Source organism: Lissotriton vulgaris, unplaced genomic scaffold, assembly GCF_964263255.1.
Source record: "Lissotriton vulgaris unplaced genomic scaffold, aLisVul1.2 SCAFFOLD_689, whole genome shotgun sequence".
NCBI lineage: Eukaryota > Metazoa > Chordata > Amphibia > Caudata > Salamandridae > Lissotriton > Lissotriton vulgaris.
In genome coordinates, this window is record NW_028240911.1 from 171,368 (window position 1) to 188,008 (window position 16,641).

Here is a 16,641-nt window from a genome sequence, read left to right on the forward strand (position 1 = left end):
TAGTTTGGATAAGCTCCGTTGCGCCCAATTGGCGTTGAAGATATAGAACTTATGGACCAAGGTTATCTGACCTCATGAGCCTTAGCGTGGTATTGGGGGTTCCTTCCTCACTGCTCAATATAGCAACGGTTACTGCACAACCTAGTAGGCTGCCATCCCCTCAACGCGGCTCCGACAATTTTTTTTGTAGAATACACTTTTACATTCAAAATCCCATGTGAGTAAGGTGAGGATAGTTGTGCATATCCTCGTCCTGAAGAAGGAGTCCGTGTACTCCGAAACATGTTGACGCACTTCCGAGGTTGATATACCCTAATACGTATAACTGACAACCTCATCTTGCACCCCTTTTAATAATACCAGCCGAGGACGTAATAAATATTTTTTCCTACGAGCCAGGTATTTTTTAACCTTCACTTTTTCACCTCACCACTCACTCTCCCTCTCACACACACAAACACATAGTTCACTATCAGTGCTCCTACGTATCCGTGAGTTGCAGCACGCCGCATCCCATAGAGGGATGCGAAGGCCCCGATGATGAAGCATGACACCAAGGGGCCTGTTGGTGTGTGAGGGGTATTTTAACAACACTGTGTGCTCCCCATCACTTTAGGGATCACTACCACCTTCTGAGTGGATTCTATTTTGTTTAAATGACAACATACTGCAACACTAGAATGTATCTCTGCAATACTACACAAGCCACACCAACCTAATGCCGGCTGCCTCTGCTGGCCAGGGGGATCTCATCAATGCCCTACTGCACTCGATGCCTCATGGGTAGATTTACAAACCCCTTGCGCACTTTTTCGTCACTTTTAACTTGGGAAAAGTGACACAAAAGTGGCGCAAGGGGCTTGTAAATCTGTTCAGTGCCTAACAAGTTTGAGGACTGGGATCTGAAGTCTGTGCATGTCCCACTTGGTGTCTCTGTTCTCTGATCCATCTACCACATGTTCCTGATGGGCCCTGACACCGCAGCCCCCCCTGATGCTTCCATGCCTTGGCTAGGATGACCACAGCCTCTATTTCTGCAATTTTAGGTGTTTTCGGCTTGCACTTAGCTCTGTTTTCTCTGTGATCTCTCAGTCTCGTCATTCTTGTCAGTACGCGTCAGCATGTCTGTAAAATTTGACAGTGTTTATTGAGTTGAGCGAAGAGATCTAGTCAACCCCAAATAGCAACTTTATGTTTAGGTTCGATAATCATCTGGGCCCACATATAAGAACAAGAACATTTGTGAATTCCTATTTGCAAATTCATGCAAATCACAAATAGTAAATCACAAATGGCATCTATTTAGGATGTGAGAACCAAAATTGTCTTTCGACAGATCACAGATTACAACTCCATGCCCATTACCACAAAATCCAGCAGCATGCATTAGACAGTTGTGCTCCAAATATCATGTTTCCCCCCACATTATAGTGAGTTATGGGTGATGTAGTCCAAAAGTCAGCTTAGGAGTCATATGTACATGTATTGCGCTATGTTGTGTCTCGAGCTGGGCTTGCACAGCTCGAGCACTCGCTTGTGTTTACCTCGAGCCTGGGTAGCGCAGCTCAAGTACTTGATAGATTGCATCTCGCGCTGTCTACTGTTGTTCTAGCTCGTGTGTTGACATTTGAGCTGTGTGTGTGATTTGGGTGTTTGCAGTTGGAGGATTGAAAGGAGGGTTGAGAGTGAGACTGCTGCGTCCGTGCATCCCGAGCTGTTCGAGGGATTAAGCTAATAAAGGATTTCATACTTCAACTGGTGTAGTTCATCTTTACAACACACTACACATCATATAGGCAAATAAAATGTATCTCATTTGTCCCACAGATCTCCTTCAGGTATAAAGTGAGGACACCAGAGTGGAGGGAGTGGAGGATACCAACATGGCAAGATAGGAACGCATCCACGTAGGCAGTCATGGCAGCACCACAGCACCCCATCCCAAAGTTGCACTGTGTGTCAGCAGAGGCCGGAGCAAAGGAGGATGATGAAGTCCTTCTGCAAATAAGTCCCACAACACAGGCAAGTGTGAGCCAACCCCAGCGTGTTCCGGGGTATGTGTGAAAAAGGCGTTACGAGGCACGTGATACTGGTGAGGATTATAGCGATGCTCAGCTGTTCCTTGGGCTGGAGGAATCCTTGCACCAAAATCAGCGCCTCCAAAGCAAGCAGTTGAAAATCATTAACATCACATGCAGCAGAGCATAACACGGGGATCCATTTGTATTGGGACACATTTGGCAACAATGAGCAACAACGTAGTGAGCCTCAGCACCACCATACAGGACTTATGCCAGAAAATGGTGGCATCAGAGGCATTGTGATCACAGTGCTGCTGCAAGAATGGACCAGCTAAGTCAATCCATAGGTCCCTTGGCCGCTTCCACTGCATGCCTGTCCAGATGTGTTGTCATACTTCAGGTGGAGTTGGAGCATTTCAGTGGTTATGCACTGTGCACTGTCACCTGGTGGAAAATATTGTAAGTGTGAGCACTGGAAGACCTGATAATAAACAGGCATATAAATGTCCTTAATGTTACATCAACACATAACCTAATAAATATCCATCATCAAACTCCCCATGTTCAAGGCGTTGTTGTGCTCCACTGTGCCTGAAGATGTGTGTGTCATGGGTGCTCCCTGGGTGTTTTGCCACTATATCTGTGATGGCATTATAGGAATTCGATGTTGAGGTAATGGGTCTTTCTGTTGCGGAACAGGTATTCTAGATGTGCCAGAGGACAGATGGGAACATGTGTCCCATCTGCACATCTTAATACATGGGGGAAGTTGGCTATCCTGTAAAATTTCTATTTGATATTGTGTATTTCCTGCGTATTTCTACGAAGGTGTATGTCGTTGGTCAGGTGTAAGAGCATGGCATCTAGGAACCTTCCAAAGAAATGTGACAAGCCACATTCAGACACCCCACCAGCATTAGCAATTATTCCCTGGTGGCAATCCGAGGCCAAAAGGAGCAGTGAGCACAATAATAATAATATAATAATAACTGAGCTTATACAACGCCTGGTTACACTGACCAGTGTGTCGCCACGCTAAAGTAATGGCCGCCCAGCTTCCTAATCCATCTTGACCTCCCACCTCGGTAACCTCACTAAACCTATCCCCTGGTAAATAACTATGTTTTCAACTCTTTGCGGAAAACCACCTCAGATGCTTCCACGCGGAGCCTGAGGCGAAGGTTATTCCACAGTCGGGGTGCCAAGAACCGAAAGGACCATCCTCCCATTCTTGCTCTTCTAATTTTAGGAACCTTCACCAGACCCGCCCCATAAGATCTCAATTGACACCCAGCTGATCCTCTCCCTCACCAACAACCCCGCCACCGCCAGAGCCAGCCTCCATGAAGGGATGAAAGACGTCGCCGAGTGGATGAAGAACAGCCACCTGAAACTAAACTCAGACAAGACGGAAGTCCTCATCTTGGGTTCATCACCCGCCGCCTGGGACGATTCCTGGTGACCCCCTGCCCTGGACACCACCCCCAAGCCAACGGACCACGCAGGAAACCTGGGCTTCATCCTGGACTCCTCCCTCTCGATGACTAGACAAGTCAACGCCGTATCATCATCGTGCTTTAACACCCTGCGCATGCTCCGCAAGATCTACCGATGGATCCCCACCGAAACCAGGAAAACAGTCACCTAAGCACTCGTTACCAGCCGACTGGACTACAGGGAACACCCTCTACGCTGGAATCACTGCCAAACTACAGAAAAGACTCCAGCGCATACAGAATGCCTGGACATCCCTCGACACAGCCACATCTCGACCCACCTGAGAGACCTGCACTGGCTCCCGTTCGACAAGAGTATCACGTTCAGACTCCTCACCCACGCACACAAGGCTCTCCACGACATAGGCCCAAAGTACCTCAACAGCCGCCTCACTTTCTACACACCCACCCGCCAAGTATGATCGGCCAGCCTCCCCCTCGCCGCCATACCACGCATTCGCAGAGCCACCGCTGGAGGAAGATCCTTCTCCTACCAGGCGGCCAAGACATGGAACTCCCTCCCCATCCACCTACGGCTGACCCAGGACCACCTCTCCTTCAGTAAGCACCTCAAGAACTGGCTTTTCGAGCAGTAACGGACCCCTCCCCACAGCGCCTTGAGACCCTTCAGGGTGAGTAGCGTGCTATACAAATCAGTGATTGATTGATTGATTGATTGACTTGACGAGTCGGGGTATATGGTGTTAGAAGGTTGAGAAGAAAGCGGGGCCCTTTCCCATGTGTAATCCGATGACTTACACAGAGGGCTTTAAAATGTACACGCTCCCTAACTGGCAGCCAATGTACCGTCTCCAAGGCTTTTTTTTAGGAGGCTCTTTTAGGCAGCATCAACACCAGGCGGGCAGCAGCATTCTGAATACACTGCAGTCTCTGGGGACATCTCACATTAGCTCCAAGATAAAGGGAATACCCATAGCCCAGCCTTGAAGTAACCAAAGCATGGACTAGGGATTTCCTAGCTGTTACAGGGAGTAAATCCAGAGTCTTTCTGAGGCCACACAAGATGCCAAAACACGTGCCGGCAACCCGTCTATTGTGATAATCAAATGAGAATTTGGAGTCAATTCAAACCCCCAGGTTTCTGACTTGTTCATTTGGTATAGGAGGTGGCCCAAGCATCTGAGGCCACCATGCTGAGGTCCAGACTGACAGTGCTTTACCCACAATCAGCACCTCAGTTTTATCGCTGTTTAATCTGAGGCAATTACTAGCCATCCAGGCTGCGAGATCTTGAAGACAGGACGCAAACTTGCTGGCTGCACTCTCAGCTGGTTGCGCTAGGGCCACAACCAGCTGGGTGTCATCGGCGTAGGTCACCACTTTCACCCCATTTTGCTCAGTTATTGCAGCCACAGGCGCCACATATAGGTTAAAAAGGGTCGGGCTGAGGCTAGATCCTTGAGGAACCCCTTGGTTCAAGTTTATGGCCTTCGACCTATAGGCTCCTTGTGCAACTTGAAAGCTGCGGTCTTGAAGAAACGATTCCAGCCAGTCCCACACCTTCCCTGCCACTCCACTCTTCCTTAGACACTGCAGCAGGGTGTGATGAGCCACAGTGTCCAACTCGGCACTTAGATCAAGAAGAATCAGTGCCACTGTATGACCCTCATTCACGTGTCTCCGGAGAGTCTCCGTGGAGAAAAGCAAGGCTGACTCCGTAGAATGGAAGCACGGAAGCCAGATTGCGAGGGGTGGAGCAGCTTATGGGTTTCAATGTGGGCAGTCAGTTGTTGATTGACCATCTTTTCAGCAATCTTAGCAAAATAGGGGAGGAGTGAAATGGGTCGCATATTGTTTAGCTGTTCTATACTAATATGCGTTTTTTTCAGAGGGAGAACTACAGCTTCCTTCCAGGTTTTCGGCACTGTACCTGAGCTAAAAGAGAGTTCTAACAGATATCTTATAAAAGGTTTTAGAGTCTCACCGTTTCCTCACGAAATTTTAGCCGCTGCAGGGTCCTTAGGTGAGCAGGACTTGACGCTACTAGCTATCTTACTCAGCGTATCACCACCTGGAACCCGGAACACAGTCAGGCACTCTGTCTTAATTACCCACCACTAGGCAACTCCTCTCTCCTAGACCCATCCCTGGATTCCACAGGGAATGTAGAGTAAATTCTCTTCACCTTAGTGGCAAAGAACTCTGCTATCTGAATACATGATGCAAATGATCCAACCTCAGATACCTCTATGGTCGAGAGCGAGGATATTTCTTTATACACCCGGAACAACTCCTTAGCTGAGCTGTCTGCCTTATCAAACCTGTCTGCGTAATAGGAAGAACGTGTTTTCCTAATCAGGACATGATAGTCTTTGAGACTAGATTTGTATTCCATCCCGTGAATAGGCAGGTGTGCAAGTGAACACTTGCACACATGTGGGGATGGGTACTGCTTCCTAGGCGTGGTTTAAGCATTTCTAGCAACTCTAAGATCAGTGAGCCACTCAGCCTGTATTGCTCATATATTTCCTTCTCTGTCTGTTGGAATATGGTGAGCCTTGTTGTGTACATCCTCTCCTATCTCCACCTCCTCCTCCTCTGTTGGACAGCGAGGAATCGCCTTCTCATTGCAATCACATAAAGTGCAGTCATTCTGGATAACACTGATGTATTCTAGGGCAGCTTTTATAGTTTGAAGCTACTTACCACCTGAATGGAATCAGTGCTAAATTGCATGTGCACACAGGCATTTTGCGACCAGTCGCAAATTGCAACACCCTTGAACATACGGTTTGTGACTATAAAATATTGATTGTATATTTGCGAGCTGCAAAAAACAGTCACTAAAAAAACTGAATCGCAGATTGGTCGCATCGCTATTTGTTGCTACTGAATGGCGCTCGTTCATACTGAAAGGCAACTTTTTCCGCCTCAAATAGTTTTATGAGCAATTTGAAACTCGCAAAACATTTTTACATGTGGACCCTGAAATTTCCTACTAATCTTATCCGTTTTTTTCACCAAAATTGCATTATCTCCCAGCATGAAGAACACATGTGTAATCAATCCTCCATCTTGTTATGCTTTAGAGTTCTATCAGTAATGGCTGAAGATATTTTGTCCCTTATGAATAGAGTATAACAAAGCATCCACTGAAAAGTGTTTTGCAATGAAAGTAAGTGTCTCTCAAAGTTGCGTAACCTAAATTGAAGTAAAGTGTTGGTGTCTATATCCCAGTCCATCAATCCTTATTGGAGTTTATAGAAAATAGATTTTATCTGTAGGTTTGAAAAATAATTGCTATTATGATTGGGATTTTCCGGTGGACAGAGATTCAAAATCTTCAAATATGTTATCAACAAGTCGAATTCCCTATTTTGTTAAAGTCATTTTTGGCCAGACCTATTTAATGCTTTAAGATAAAGACATTCAGTATGATAAGAGGAAACCTTGAACTGACAAAATAATGTGTCTCCTTTACTTCATAGTTAGCAGAGTCTTGCATTTTCTCTTATTGGAATGTTTGTTCTTTTATGCAGCACGGCAATTCAGATATGTTTAAGTATCTTACCATGGTATTAATTACAGCATTAACAAAACACGAATGTGTCAAAGAAATGTATCAGAACTGTAAAGCAGAAGCAGTCATATATTGCACACACTGTTCTAGCTTGTCTTTTGAAAACTTATTTTTATTCATGGGCATTTTATTTCATTTAAAACTGGAAAACAGCCCTTCGAGCTTTGAAAAAAGACTTGTGCCTGAATTACATAGAATAGTGACAACATAATAAAGAAATAGAGGAAGGAATGACGTTTTAATTATAGCAGTTCTCCCACACACATACAGTGGTAACGATTCCCAGGTTAGATAAGCCTCTTCACCTTACTGAGGGCCCGATTCACAGAACTAACTTAAGACAAAATCCTAAACTTACTACTTTTGGTATTCACAGAAGTTAGGATTTTGTCTTAAGACAGACTTAAGACAGACTTAAGTTAGGATTCTGTTTTAAGTCAGTCTTAAGTCTGTCTTAAGTCTGTTTTAAGACAACATCCTAACTTCTGTGAATACCAAAAGTAGTAAGTTTAGGATTTTGTCTTAAGTTAGTTCTGTGAATCAGGCCCCTAGTAACGAAACATACTTGTTTGATTTAAGTTAATTTAGGTGTGTAAAAAAATACCCCCCATATCTATTGGGTTTAATAGTATAGTTAAATATAAACTGGGTGTTAGAGTTCCAACAGTGATATTTAACAATAAGGATTCAGTTTCAGTTAATTCCATAGTGGGCCAAACTAGAAACATTGTGATTGCCCCAACAATGGATTGTAAGTGTGTGGCCTCGGGTTTAAAATGAGGGCAATGCCATAAGCATGACGTTTAAGCTTAGTAGAGCTTCAGTAAAGAAGCTGAAGATGAAATATTGGAGCAAATAATGTATGCAAGAGGTTAAAGAAAGAGGCAAAACTGATAGTACTGATAGTAGAGCAGCCCTGCACATTCCTGTGTTAGGAAAGGTTTATCAGGTCTTTGGTTATTTATAATTCCTTGAGCTGATGTGATTTGGTAAAGTGCAGATACTGACCTATTGAGCAAGGATGGACAGTATCATTTCTCTAATACTGTAACTAGAAATCTGCAGGTCACACGGTGAGATTCTGCCTCAGCATCCTTTAGTGCATCAGTTCCAAGGTTTGCAAACGTCTTGATTTACCGAACTGAAGGGGTTGAGAACAGTAACTGAGAGGGTCAATGCTCACATCTGCCGCACATTCTAGCCGCTGCTCCTCTGCATGTAGCAACATTTAGGCCTGTTCCTCAGTCATGGACCACCGACCACAATCTCATCAGTATTCATATTGAGAAAAGTCAGCTCTTAAGTTTGTTGTAGGATTAATTGTGTCTTCTCCTCTGCAAACAATGCCTCACAACAAAGTGCTACAGCTGTAGAAAATATGGTTGTTAGTGAAAAAGCACAACTGCAGCCTGCTTTCATTGTTTCTCTTCGGTGGTGTTTGTGCTCACATTGGGTTTCCTTTCATTGGTGTTTGAATCAGTGTCAAAATTTTTGGAGGAAAGAATGTCCTCTGCATGGACTGAGTGCATCTCCTGAAAATGCGAAATTCTAAGAGAGCCACAAATTATCCTCCAGTTCCCTTGTCACGTCCCTCCCTGCTGCCTATCTCAAGAGTGTCTAGAATCCATTGCAAAACAGTGGGCGCTGTACGAAGGAAAATAAGTGTAAATTCATGTACTTTTGTCTGATGAATAGGTACCTCAAAAAGTACAAGATACCAAAACCTCAGAGTCCTCTTCCGGCCTCTAGCTGGTGCTTCCTCTCTCTGATCAGCACAGCTCTGAGGTTAGTGCTTCTGCACGCCACTGGCCCTGAAGGCCCACCTCCTGTCCCAGGGCACTTACCCTGGTGTTTCATTCCCAACAAGAGAGAAATTCTGCTCTGAGCACACGTAGAACATTTGTTCTATTTATATAAAACCTTATTTGGAGACTCGCCAATGGACCATGACGAAACATATGCAAACAGACACGTTTTGAGAAGGAAGAAGCCAGAAAAAGAAGGTATGCAGCACTTGTATCACGTATGTAGTTTTGATGCCAGCTTAGGAAGTCTGAATGATATTACATGATTTAATGTAAAGAGGGAGGTGTATAGATCTAGCATCATCTCCTGTCTCCATAGGACTCCTGTTACTGTACGCTCTGGAGGGAGCTTTCATTCAGGAGATGGGTGTGTGTTGTGGAAGCAACAAAGTGCAGACTCCCTCATGCAGGGCAATGGTGTTATTTGTGGCACCTTAATCTCCAATGCACCTGTGTGGCCAGTGATATTTTAAAATCTGAAATGCTGGTGGATTTATATCAACTCCTGTGGTTCTACAACATGTGTCACACCACCTTAGACAGGTGTCCAAGTTAGGTCCAGGTCCATGTCTGAATAGCAGGATGACTTCTGAATATTTAAATGATTTATTATAGTTATATTCATTTCAGGTGGATAATTGAAGAGCTGGAATGGAACAGCCCTCTTGAATACACTTAGAGTACCGCTGCTCTATGAGATGTAGAAATGTAAACATTAGTGAAAGTTCCTTCATGCTGCTACTATTTTTTATGTTTTGTATTGCTGCACATGATGCATGGAACTCCATTTCACTCACAACTTGTCCACCATCTACTTAAAAAAAATCTCTGGAACACTTGCCGTGCATGTGTATATATATGTGTGTGTGCGCCACTCGCCAGTAGGTAGTTTATAGTTAGGATGTAATTTTGATAAGAAGAGCGTTTTTTTTATTTGCCATTAAATTTGGTATCATTTGACAAATTGTTGCAAAATTTTCAAAACTAGTTTGACTCTCACTCCGGCTGCTGTCTTGAAAGTTTTGGGATGTCATGTCAAGAAGAGACTGAGAAAAAGTAGGCGTCCCAAAACAGGTTTTCCCCATGTTATGTCTATGGATAATTTTCATTTTTTGAACACGACTGCAGCCCAAACTGCTGAACAGAATTGCACCAAAGTTGGTGTAAATCCGTTCAGTAGCTTCAAAGATTTTAAGTAAAAAATTATAGCCATTTGAGACTAGGCTTGAAGCCGAATCCCCCCAAAAAAAGAAAAGGGCACAGTGTAGGAATACCCTGCCCCTCCCAGATGTGGTGGGGGGCTCCCACAGGGACCTCGCCATGGGATAAAAGCATATTTGTTTATTTTGCTGCAATCGCGGGTAGATGCATGGATTTGCGGCAACATTTTTAACAAAAAGATGTGCAGACTCCGGTGCGTCTTTTGAAAGAAGACCCCAGGTAGGCCAAATTCCTTTTGCATTTTTATAAAAAATATGCGGTATGCTCGTGTGGCACACCCGCGGTACAGGGACTGCACCCTCCCTGGGGCTTTATGTATTACTGAAAGGGGGGCCTATACAGACCCCCCTCCTGTAGCCCAGGGTGCAGCTGAACCAAAAATGGGACATTTTTTTAAAATGTTGTGATGATGGAGCCAAAAATATTCGCAGAACAAAAAATACTTTTCTAGTGAAAACTTTGGTCCTAACTATAACTACCTACTGGCAACCTCCGGAAGGTAATATATACAGTCGCCAGTAGGTAGTTATAGTTAGGACCTAGTTTCCAAAGGAAAAACATTTTTTTGACTTGTTTATAAGTTTAATTGATGAATCTTCACAAAACTTTCCAAAAAGGTGACCTTATGATTCTAGTGCATGGAATGTTTCAGGGTGAAGTGGGGGCTGAGAAAAAGGGTGGTCAAAAAGTGCATTCCCTATGTTAATTCCCCTAGAAATTTGAAATTTCTGTAAATACTTACCTTTGTTTCTGTGTTACATATTTTCTTCTTTTTTTCTGCCTTTGTTCTTATTTAATTGTTTCATTTGTTTCTTTTTCTTGAGTTTATTACAATTCTCATTTCTTCCCTTTGTAGGTCGAGCCTGCGTAGGCTGTGCATGCGCAGTCTCGCTGGCGAGATTTTATGTTTGTAGGTAGCTTTCAATAGCAGGTTTTGAGCCCCGCCCCTCTTTCCCATTGGCCGACGTCACCGTTTATGCTAAACAGTGGCCAGCCATTGGGAAAGAGGTTAGTGTGACGTACACTTTTCTCTTTGTCGGACAGCCCACTTGGACGGGCTCGTCCAACTTCCTTCTGCCATAAAAGGTTTTTTATCTATATGGGGCCAAACACATGGCCATAAAGATAACAAACCTTTTACTTAAGAAGGAAAGCAGGCCAGGCCGTGAGAAAAGTGTATGTCCTCATGGCGAGCGCTTGCTACATAAATGTGCAGAAGGCCTGTGGTTTTGTTTTGCTGTTCGGAGTCGCTTGATTGGGATATGTGATATTAAGGGGCAGTCGTGCAGTCGAGCTCCCTTTACAGCATCAGGGGCTATGCTGGTGTCAAGAACAGGCACATGCTGAGGTGGACTGAGGGCAGATCTGCCCAGGCACTTAGCGGCGGTGTGGAATAGGGGTTGGCCCTCCATGCTGGCCCTCCGGTCTGTAAGCGAGTTGCCCGCCGTCCTCTGCATAGGGAAACAACAACATCACCCCATCACAAGACCTCTGCAACTCCCTCGCCTCCTACTTCCACAACAAGATCGTAGATATACACAACAGCTTCATCACACAGCCAACGCACCCCACGACCGCACCGGCACCTCCACCACCACCCTCGGCGCCTGGACTCCGATCAACACCGAAGAAACCCGTTGCACGATAAACTCCATCCACTCCGGATCTCCAACCGACCCCTGCCCGCACCACGTCTTCAACAAGGCCGACGCTGTCATCGCACCCCACCTGCGGGACATCATCAACAACTCTTTCGACACCGCCACCTTCCCGGAGAGTTGGAAGCACGCCGAACTCAGCGCTCTACTGAAGAAACCTTCAGCGGACCCCACCGAACTCAAAAACTACCGCCCCATCTCGCTCCTCCCGTTTCCGGCCAAAGTCATCGAGAAGACCATCAACAAGCAGCTGGCCGCCTTCCTCAAGACGAATGGATCCCTCGATCACTCGCAGTCTGGCTTCCGGGCCAACCACAGCACCGAGACCGCCCTCATCTCCGCCACTGATGACATCCGAACCCTGCTCGACAACGGGGAAACAGTGGCCCTCATCCTCCTGGACCTCTCCGCGGCATTCAACACTGTCTGCCACCGCACCCTAGTGCAGCGCCTCTGCAACGTCGGAATCCAGGAGAAGGCACTAGAATGGATCATCTCCTTCCTCGCCGGAAGAACACAGAGAGTCCGCCTCCCCCCGTTCAGATCAGAAGCCACCGAAGTCATCTGCGGCATTCCTCAAGGCTCCTCGCTCAGCCCCACCCTCTTCAATGTCTAAATGAGCCCCTTTTCGTCCATCGCACGCCAACACAACCTCAATATCATCTCTTACGCCAACGACACCCAGCTGATCCTCTACCTCACCAACGACCCCGCCACCGCCAGAGCCAACCTAAACGAAGGGATGACAGACGTAGCCAAGTGGATGATGAACAGCCGCCTGAAGCTGAACTCGGACAAGACGGAGGTCCTCATCCTGGGCTCCTCGCCCTCCGCCTGGGATGACTCCTGGTGGCCCCCTGCCCTGGGCAGCGCACCCAAACCTACAGACCACGCACGCAACCTGGGCTTCATCCTGGACTCCTCCCTCTCCATGACCAGACAAGTCAACGCCGTCTCCTCGTCGTGCTTCAACATCCTGCGCATGCTACGTAAGATCTTCCGGTGGATCCCCACCGAGACCAGAAAGACGGTTACCCAGGCCCTCGTCACCAGCCGACTGGACCACGGCAACTCCCTCTACGCCGGAACCACAGCCAAACTCCAGAAGAGACTCCAGCAGATCCGGAACACCTCAGCAAGACTCATCCTCGACATCCCCCGACACAGGCACATCTCCGGACACCTGAGAGACCTGCACTGGCTCCCGGTCAACAAGAGAATCACCTTCCATCTCCTCACCCACACACACAAAGCCCTACACAACCAAGGCCCAAGATACCTCAAGAGCCGCCTCAACTTCTAAACTCCCACACGTCAGCTTCGATCGACCAGCCATGCGCTCGCCGCCGTCCCCCGCATCCGAAGAGTCAACACAGGAGGAAGGGCCTTCTCCTACCTGGCCGCCAAGACTTGGAACTCCCTCCCGACCCACCTCCGCCTGACCCAAGACCACCTCGCCTTCAGGAAGCAACTCAAGACCTGGCTGTTCGAGCAGTAGCGCACCTCCCTCCCCAAGCGCCTTGAGACCCTCCGGGTGAGTAGTGCGCTATATAAATGCTTGATTGATTGATTGAGGGGCTCCTCAGGCACGCATTCCTGTCATCTATGAGAGGCAAGCGGCTCCCAGCCTGACTGAAGCTCCAAGGGGTCTGTCAGGATGAAGAGATGCTGCCGCACATGGCGCAGCCCAGATAAAGCTCCCAGATGTCTGCGAGGAAGGAGCAGTGCTGCTGCAGAAGGGCAGTAGCAACGAGGCTGGGTATGCAAGTGTGATGACGGGGACAAGCCTGCCAGACTGCAGGGGGAGGGCACCATCCATCAGAGCTGCTGTGCAATAAGTGCATGGCAAGTCAAACAGGGGGACTGGCAGAGCCATGAAATAAACCTAGGCTGCAGCCAAAACTAACACGTGAACTGCCACTTCTGCGCGTGTCTCGGAGTTTCTTCTCCTCTCACGTTTTCACCAGCTATGGTGAGCAGAAGATCGGATGGAGGCCCCTTCAAATGACGGCTTGGCTGGCAGTGGCTGTCCGGGCTGTGGTGGCTGCCCGTGCGCAGGGCAGCTCCCACCGGAGGGGGATGGACAGCTGCGGCAGGCTGTACCACCGCATCCATCACTTGCAGTGCACTTACATGAGGCTTGTTTTGACATACCAAAATCAACAGTACTCATTTGATCGACTTCTGAGAAGTTGAAAGGCTGAGATGATCCTGATTGGAATCAAACCTGATACTTGCAGTTGCAGGGCACTTCTTCCCACAAACTATCCCAGCTCCCTCTATAAGGATGTGTTTTACTCTTTGACTGCGGCACCATTCTCAGCGTATACAAGTTCTATGTTCTTGCAATAGTACCTTGTCTGTATTCGGGCAGGCAGGTACGCCGTGTATTGTTTGCCAACACGCAAACATTTCCTCACCTCTGGGTGAACTTTACAGGCACAAAAAAGCAAAAGGTGTGATGATTCACAGACTGCAGACGAGCACGTGTACTACCAACAGCCTGCGCATTTCGACCCCCACCACACAAACGCCAGATTTTTAAATATAAAACACTGGAAAGAGTGGAAAAGGCAGAGGCTCGAGTGACCTTCTATTATGTAACAGGGAGCACGTCGCGTCACGGCACCAGGAAGGCGAATGAGACAAAAAGGCAGCTGGTGAGTGCGGAAGATACTATTTAAGTTATGTCATGCCACGGGTGACTTCAGGGCCAGGGCAGGTTGTTGAATGACAAGAGAGCGACAAGGGCAAAGGGTTACTGAGAACAGGATGGGCTTTGAAGGCTGCGGAACACGCGGCTGTTCTCACAGGTAGCATCGAATTTCATCTTCTGATGCCCCGCACTGCCCATTTGTCCATGGAGACCCCCCAACTATGCCCACCCTCACATTCGCAGACTTAACTCCTTCTTGTAGGTAAGAAAAGTTATCGATTATATTTGCCATATTAACAACATACTAGGATATTCATCTTTTCAGAGTGGAACTGTAATTTTAATTTTAATATTGATGGAAAAGCCCTCGCATCTTGCCTATATTAAACATATATCTTAGAAAGTGCCTCAAGCGGAGCACCTTTTCATGTAGACACCACCAGTACAGGCAAGGGGGCAGTCCCACAAACTGCCTTTAGTGGAGGAGCGAGAAAGGTGTTTGTGGTCAGCCTAGACTTGAACCCCAGGTAAGAGGCAGATAAGAGGGGCCCCTGCCAGCTCCGACCGGCTCCCCGTGATGTGACAAGCCAGGGCGGTGTTACCAGACGCGGCCTGCTGGGAAAATGACCATCTGTGGAGCTTGAGGAGTAGGTATCAACCCACATGCTCATCACGTCAGCTCCCCGCGCCCAACTACCTTTACTTCAAACAATTGTAAGTACTTAAACATGACGGAACGCTTGTATATAGCACTACAACATCAGGGAAAACTCATGTGGGAAGTGGACTCAAGGCTCTGATAATATGAAAATAGAGCTCTCCATGAGAGTGTGGGTGAGCTATAAACATCGTAAGACAAACACCACAAATGTATGTTCCAACAGCAACAGCCAGAGAGGGTTCTGGAGACAGGCGGATGCTCCCCTGCAAATGAAATAGTTTCCTTTTTGGAACGCCCATGACTTTGGAAAGAAAGCGTTGCGCTACAGTCTGTTATTTTTGAAAGATTTCTGACACGCACTCCAAAGAACCATATAAAGAGTAACCCACTCCGAGGCCTGCCAGTGACCCCTGGAGGCCTCTGCAAACATTGTTGGTGGGAGGGTGCAACCGCATGCATGCAAAAAGGAGCTCCTTTTACAAGAGCTCGTTACCGGCCCCGCCAGAGTGCTGACTCCGCACTTCTCAGTCTGTGAGCCCCTGGGGATAATTTATTACACATTGAGTGCGTGGGCCCAAGGTATTTTTCGGGAGCCCGCTAGAGGTGCTGCAGGGAGCCGGGCCGATGAAATACCAAGGCTGCCCAAATAGGGCGTCCGGACGTCCTGGAATGGCTAGGACAGTCCCGGGTTGTCATAATCTGTCCCCCTAATATTACCACAAAAATTGCCTGCAGCCTAAAGACACACTGTATAAGTGTTTTGCAGAGTATGCAGACCACCATATCCTGCAAAACACATATTATGTGTTTTAACAAGTTCAAAACTGCCCCATGTAGCAAATGTGGACCACTTTATTTTAGCCATCTGATTTGCTAACGGGGCCCACTTTCATTTTGGTGCCTGTGCCTTTTTTCTGTCCAAGGCTGATGCAAAATTGTAGTTCCACTTCCATGTTTGTGGAATGTCCCAGTTTTGTGTTTTCAAAATCTGATCACTTTGTGCCTAATCTCAGAGGCGGAACTAGAGCCAAATTTAGGGGGAGGAGGGGTGCAACTAATAAAAAAGTTCCCGGGGTGGGGGGGTAATTCTGCCAGCAACAGGCAGAGTGGAGATGCAGGGGCTCTAAGAAGGGGTGAAAAAACAATCCAGCCTCGCTAACAAGTAACCGGTCTTTTAAAGACCTGTGAAGTACTTGGGTGGGGCTGCAGTAAGACAGACGCCAGATCTGCCAGCATACAGCAGCTCAAAAACTGTCTGTGTGTGTGCCTGAGAAGCTGTCAGCCCGGGCTGATATACACGCCGGTGGGGGTGACCTGTGAGCACTAAGGGTGTTTGAGCGCTTTCCTAACATTGATTCCACCTCATGTCTCTTCCGTCCACTACTCCACACTTCCTGTTTCTTTATCTCACTCTAGTATGTCCTTGTTCATCCTAACTTTCCCTCTGTGTCACTGTTTTCCTCTCTTTCTCCTCTTCCTTTCTCTCTCTTGCTCTAAGTCAAAGCCAGCCAATGAAAAATACGCCCTCGTCCCCAAAAATGAGTGCTGATGCCCACCAGCTGCAACCACCAGTACAAGTTAA

At 47.1% G+C, this 16,641-nt stretch overlaps 1 protein-coding gene across 1 annotated transcript in view; it reads left to right on the forward strand.

The window, feature by feature from the left end:
* The first annotated feature begins 8,933 nt into the window (after positions 1–8,933).
* LOC147672485 (natural killer cells antigen CD94-like) overlaps positions 8,934–16,641 on the forward strand; it is a 103,505-nt gene continuing 95,797 nt past the window's right edge. The window contains exon 1 of the mRNA XM_086947998.1: positions 8,934–9,061. Within this exon, the coding sequence (XP_086804124.1) occupies positions 8,998–9,061 (64 nt within the window). The 5' untranslated portion in view covers positions 8,934–8,997. The remainder of the gene's footprint in view (positions 9,062–16,641) is intronic.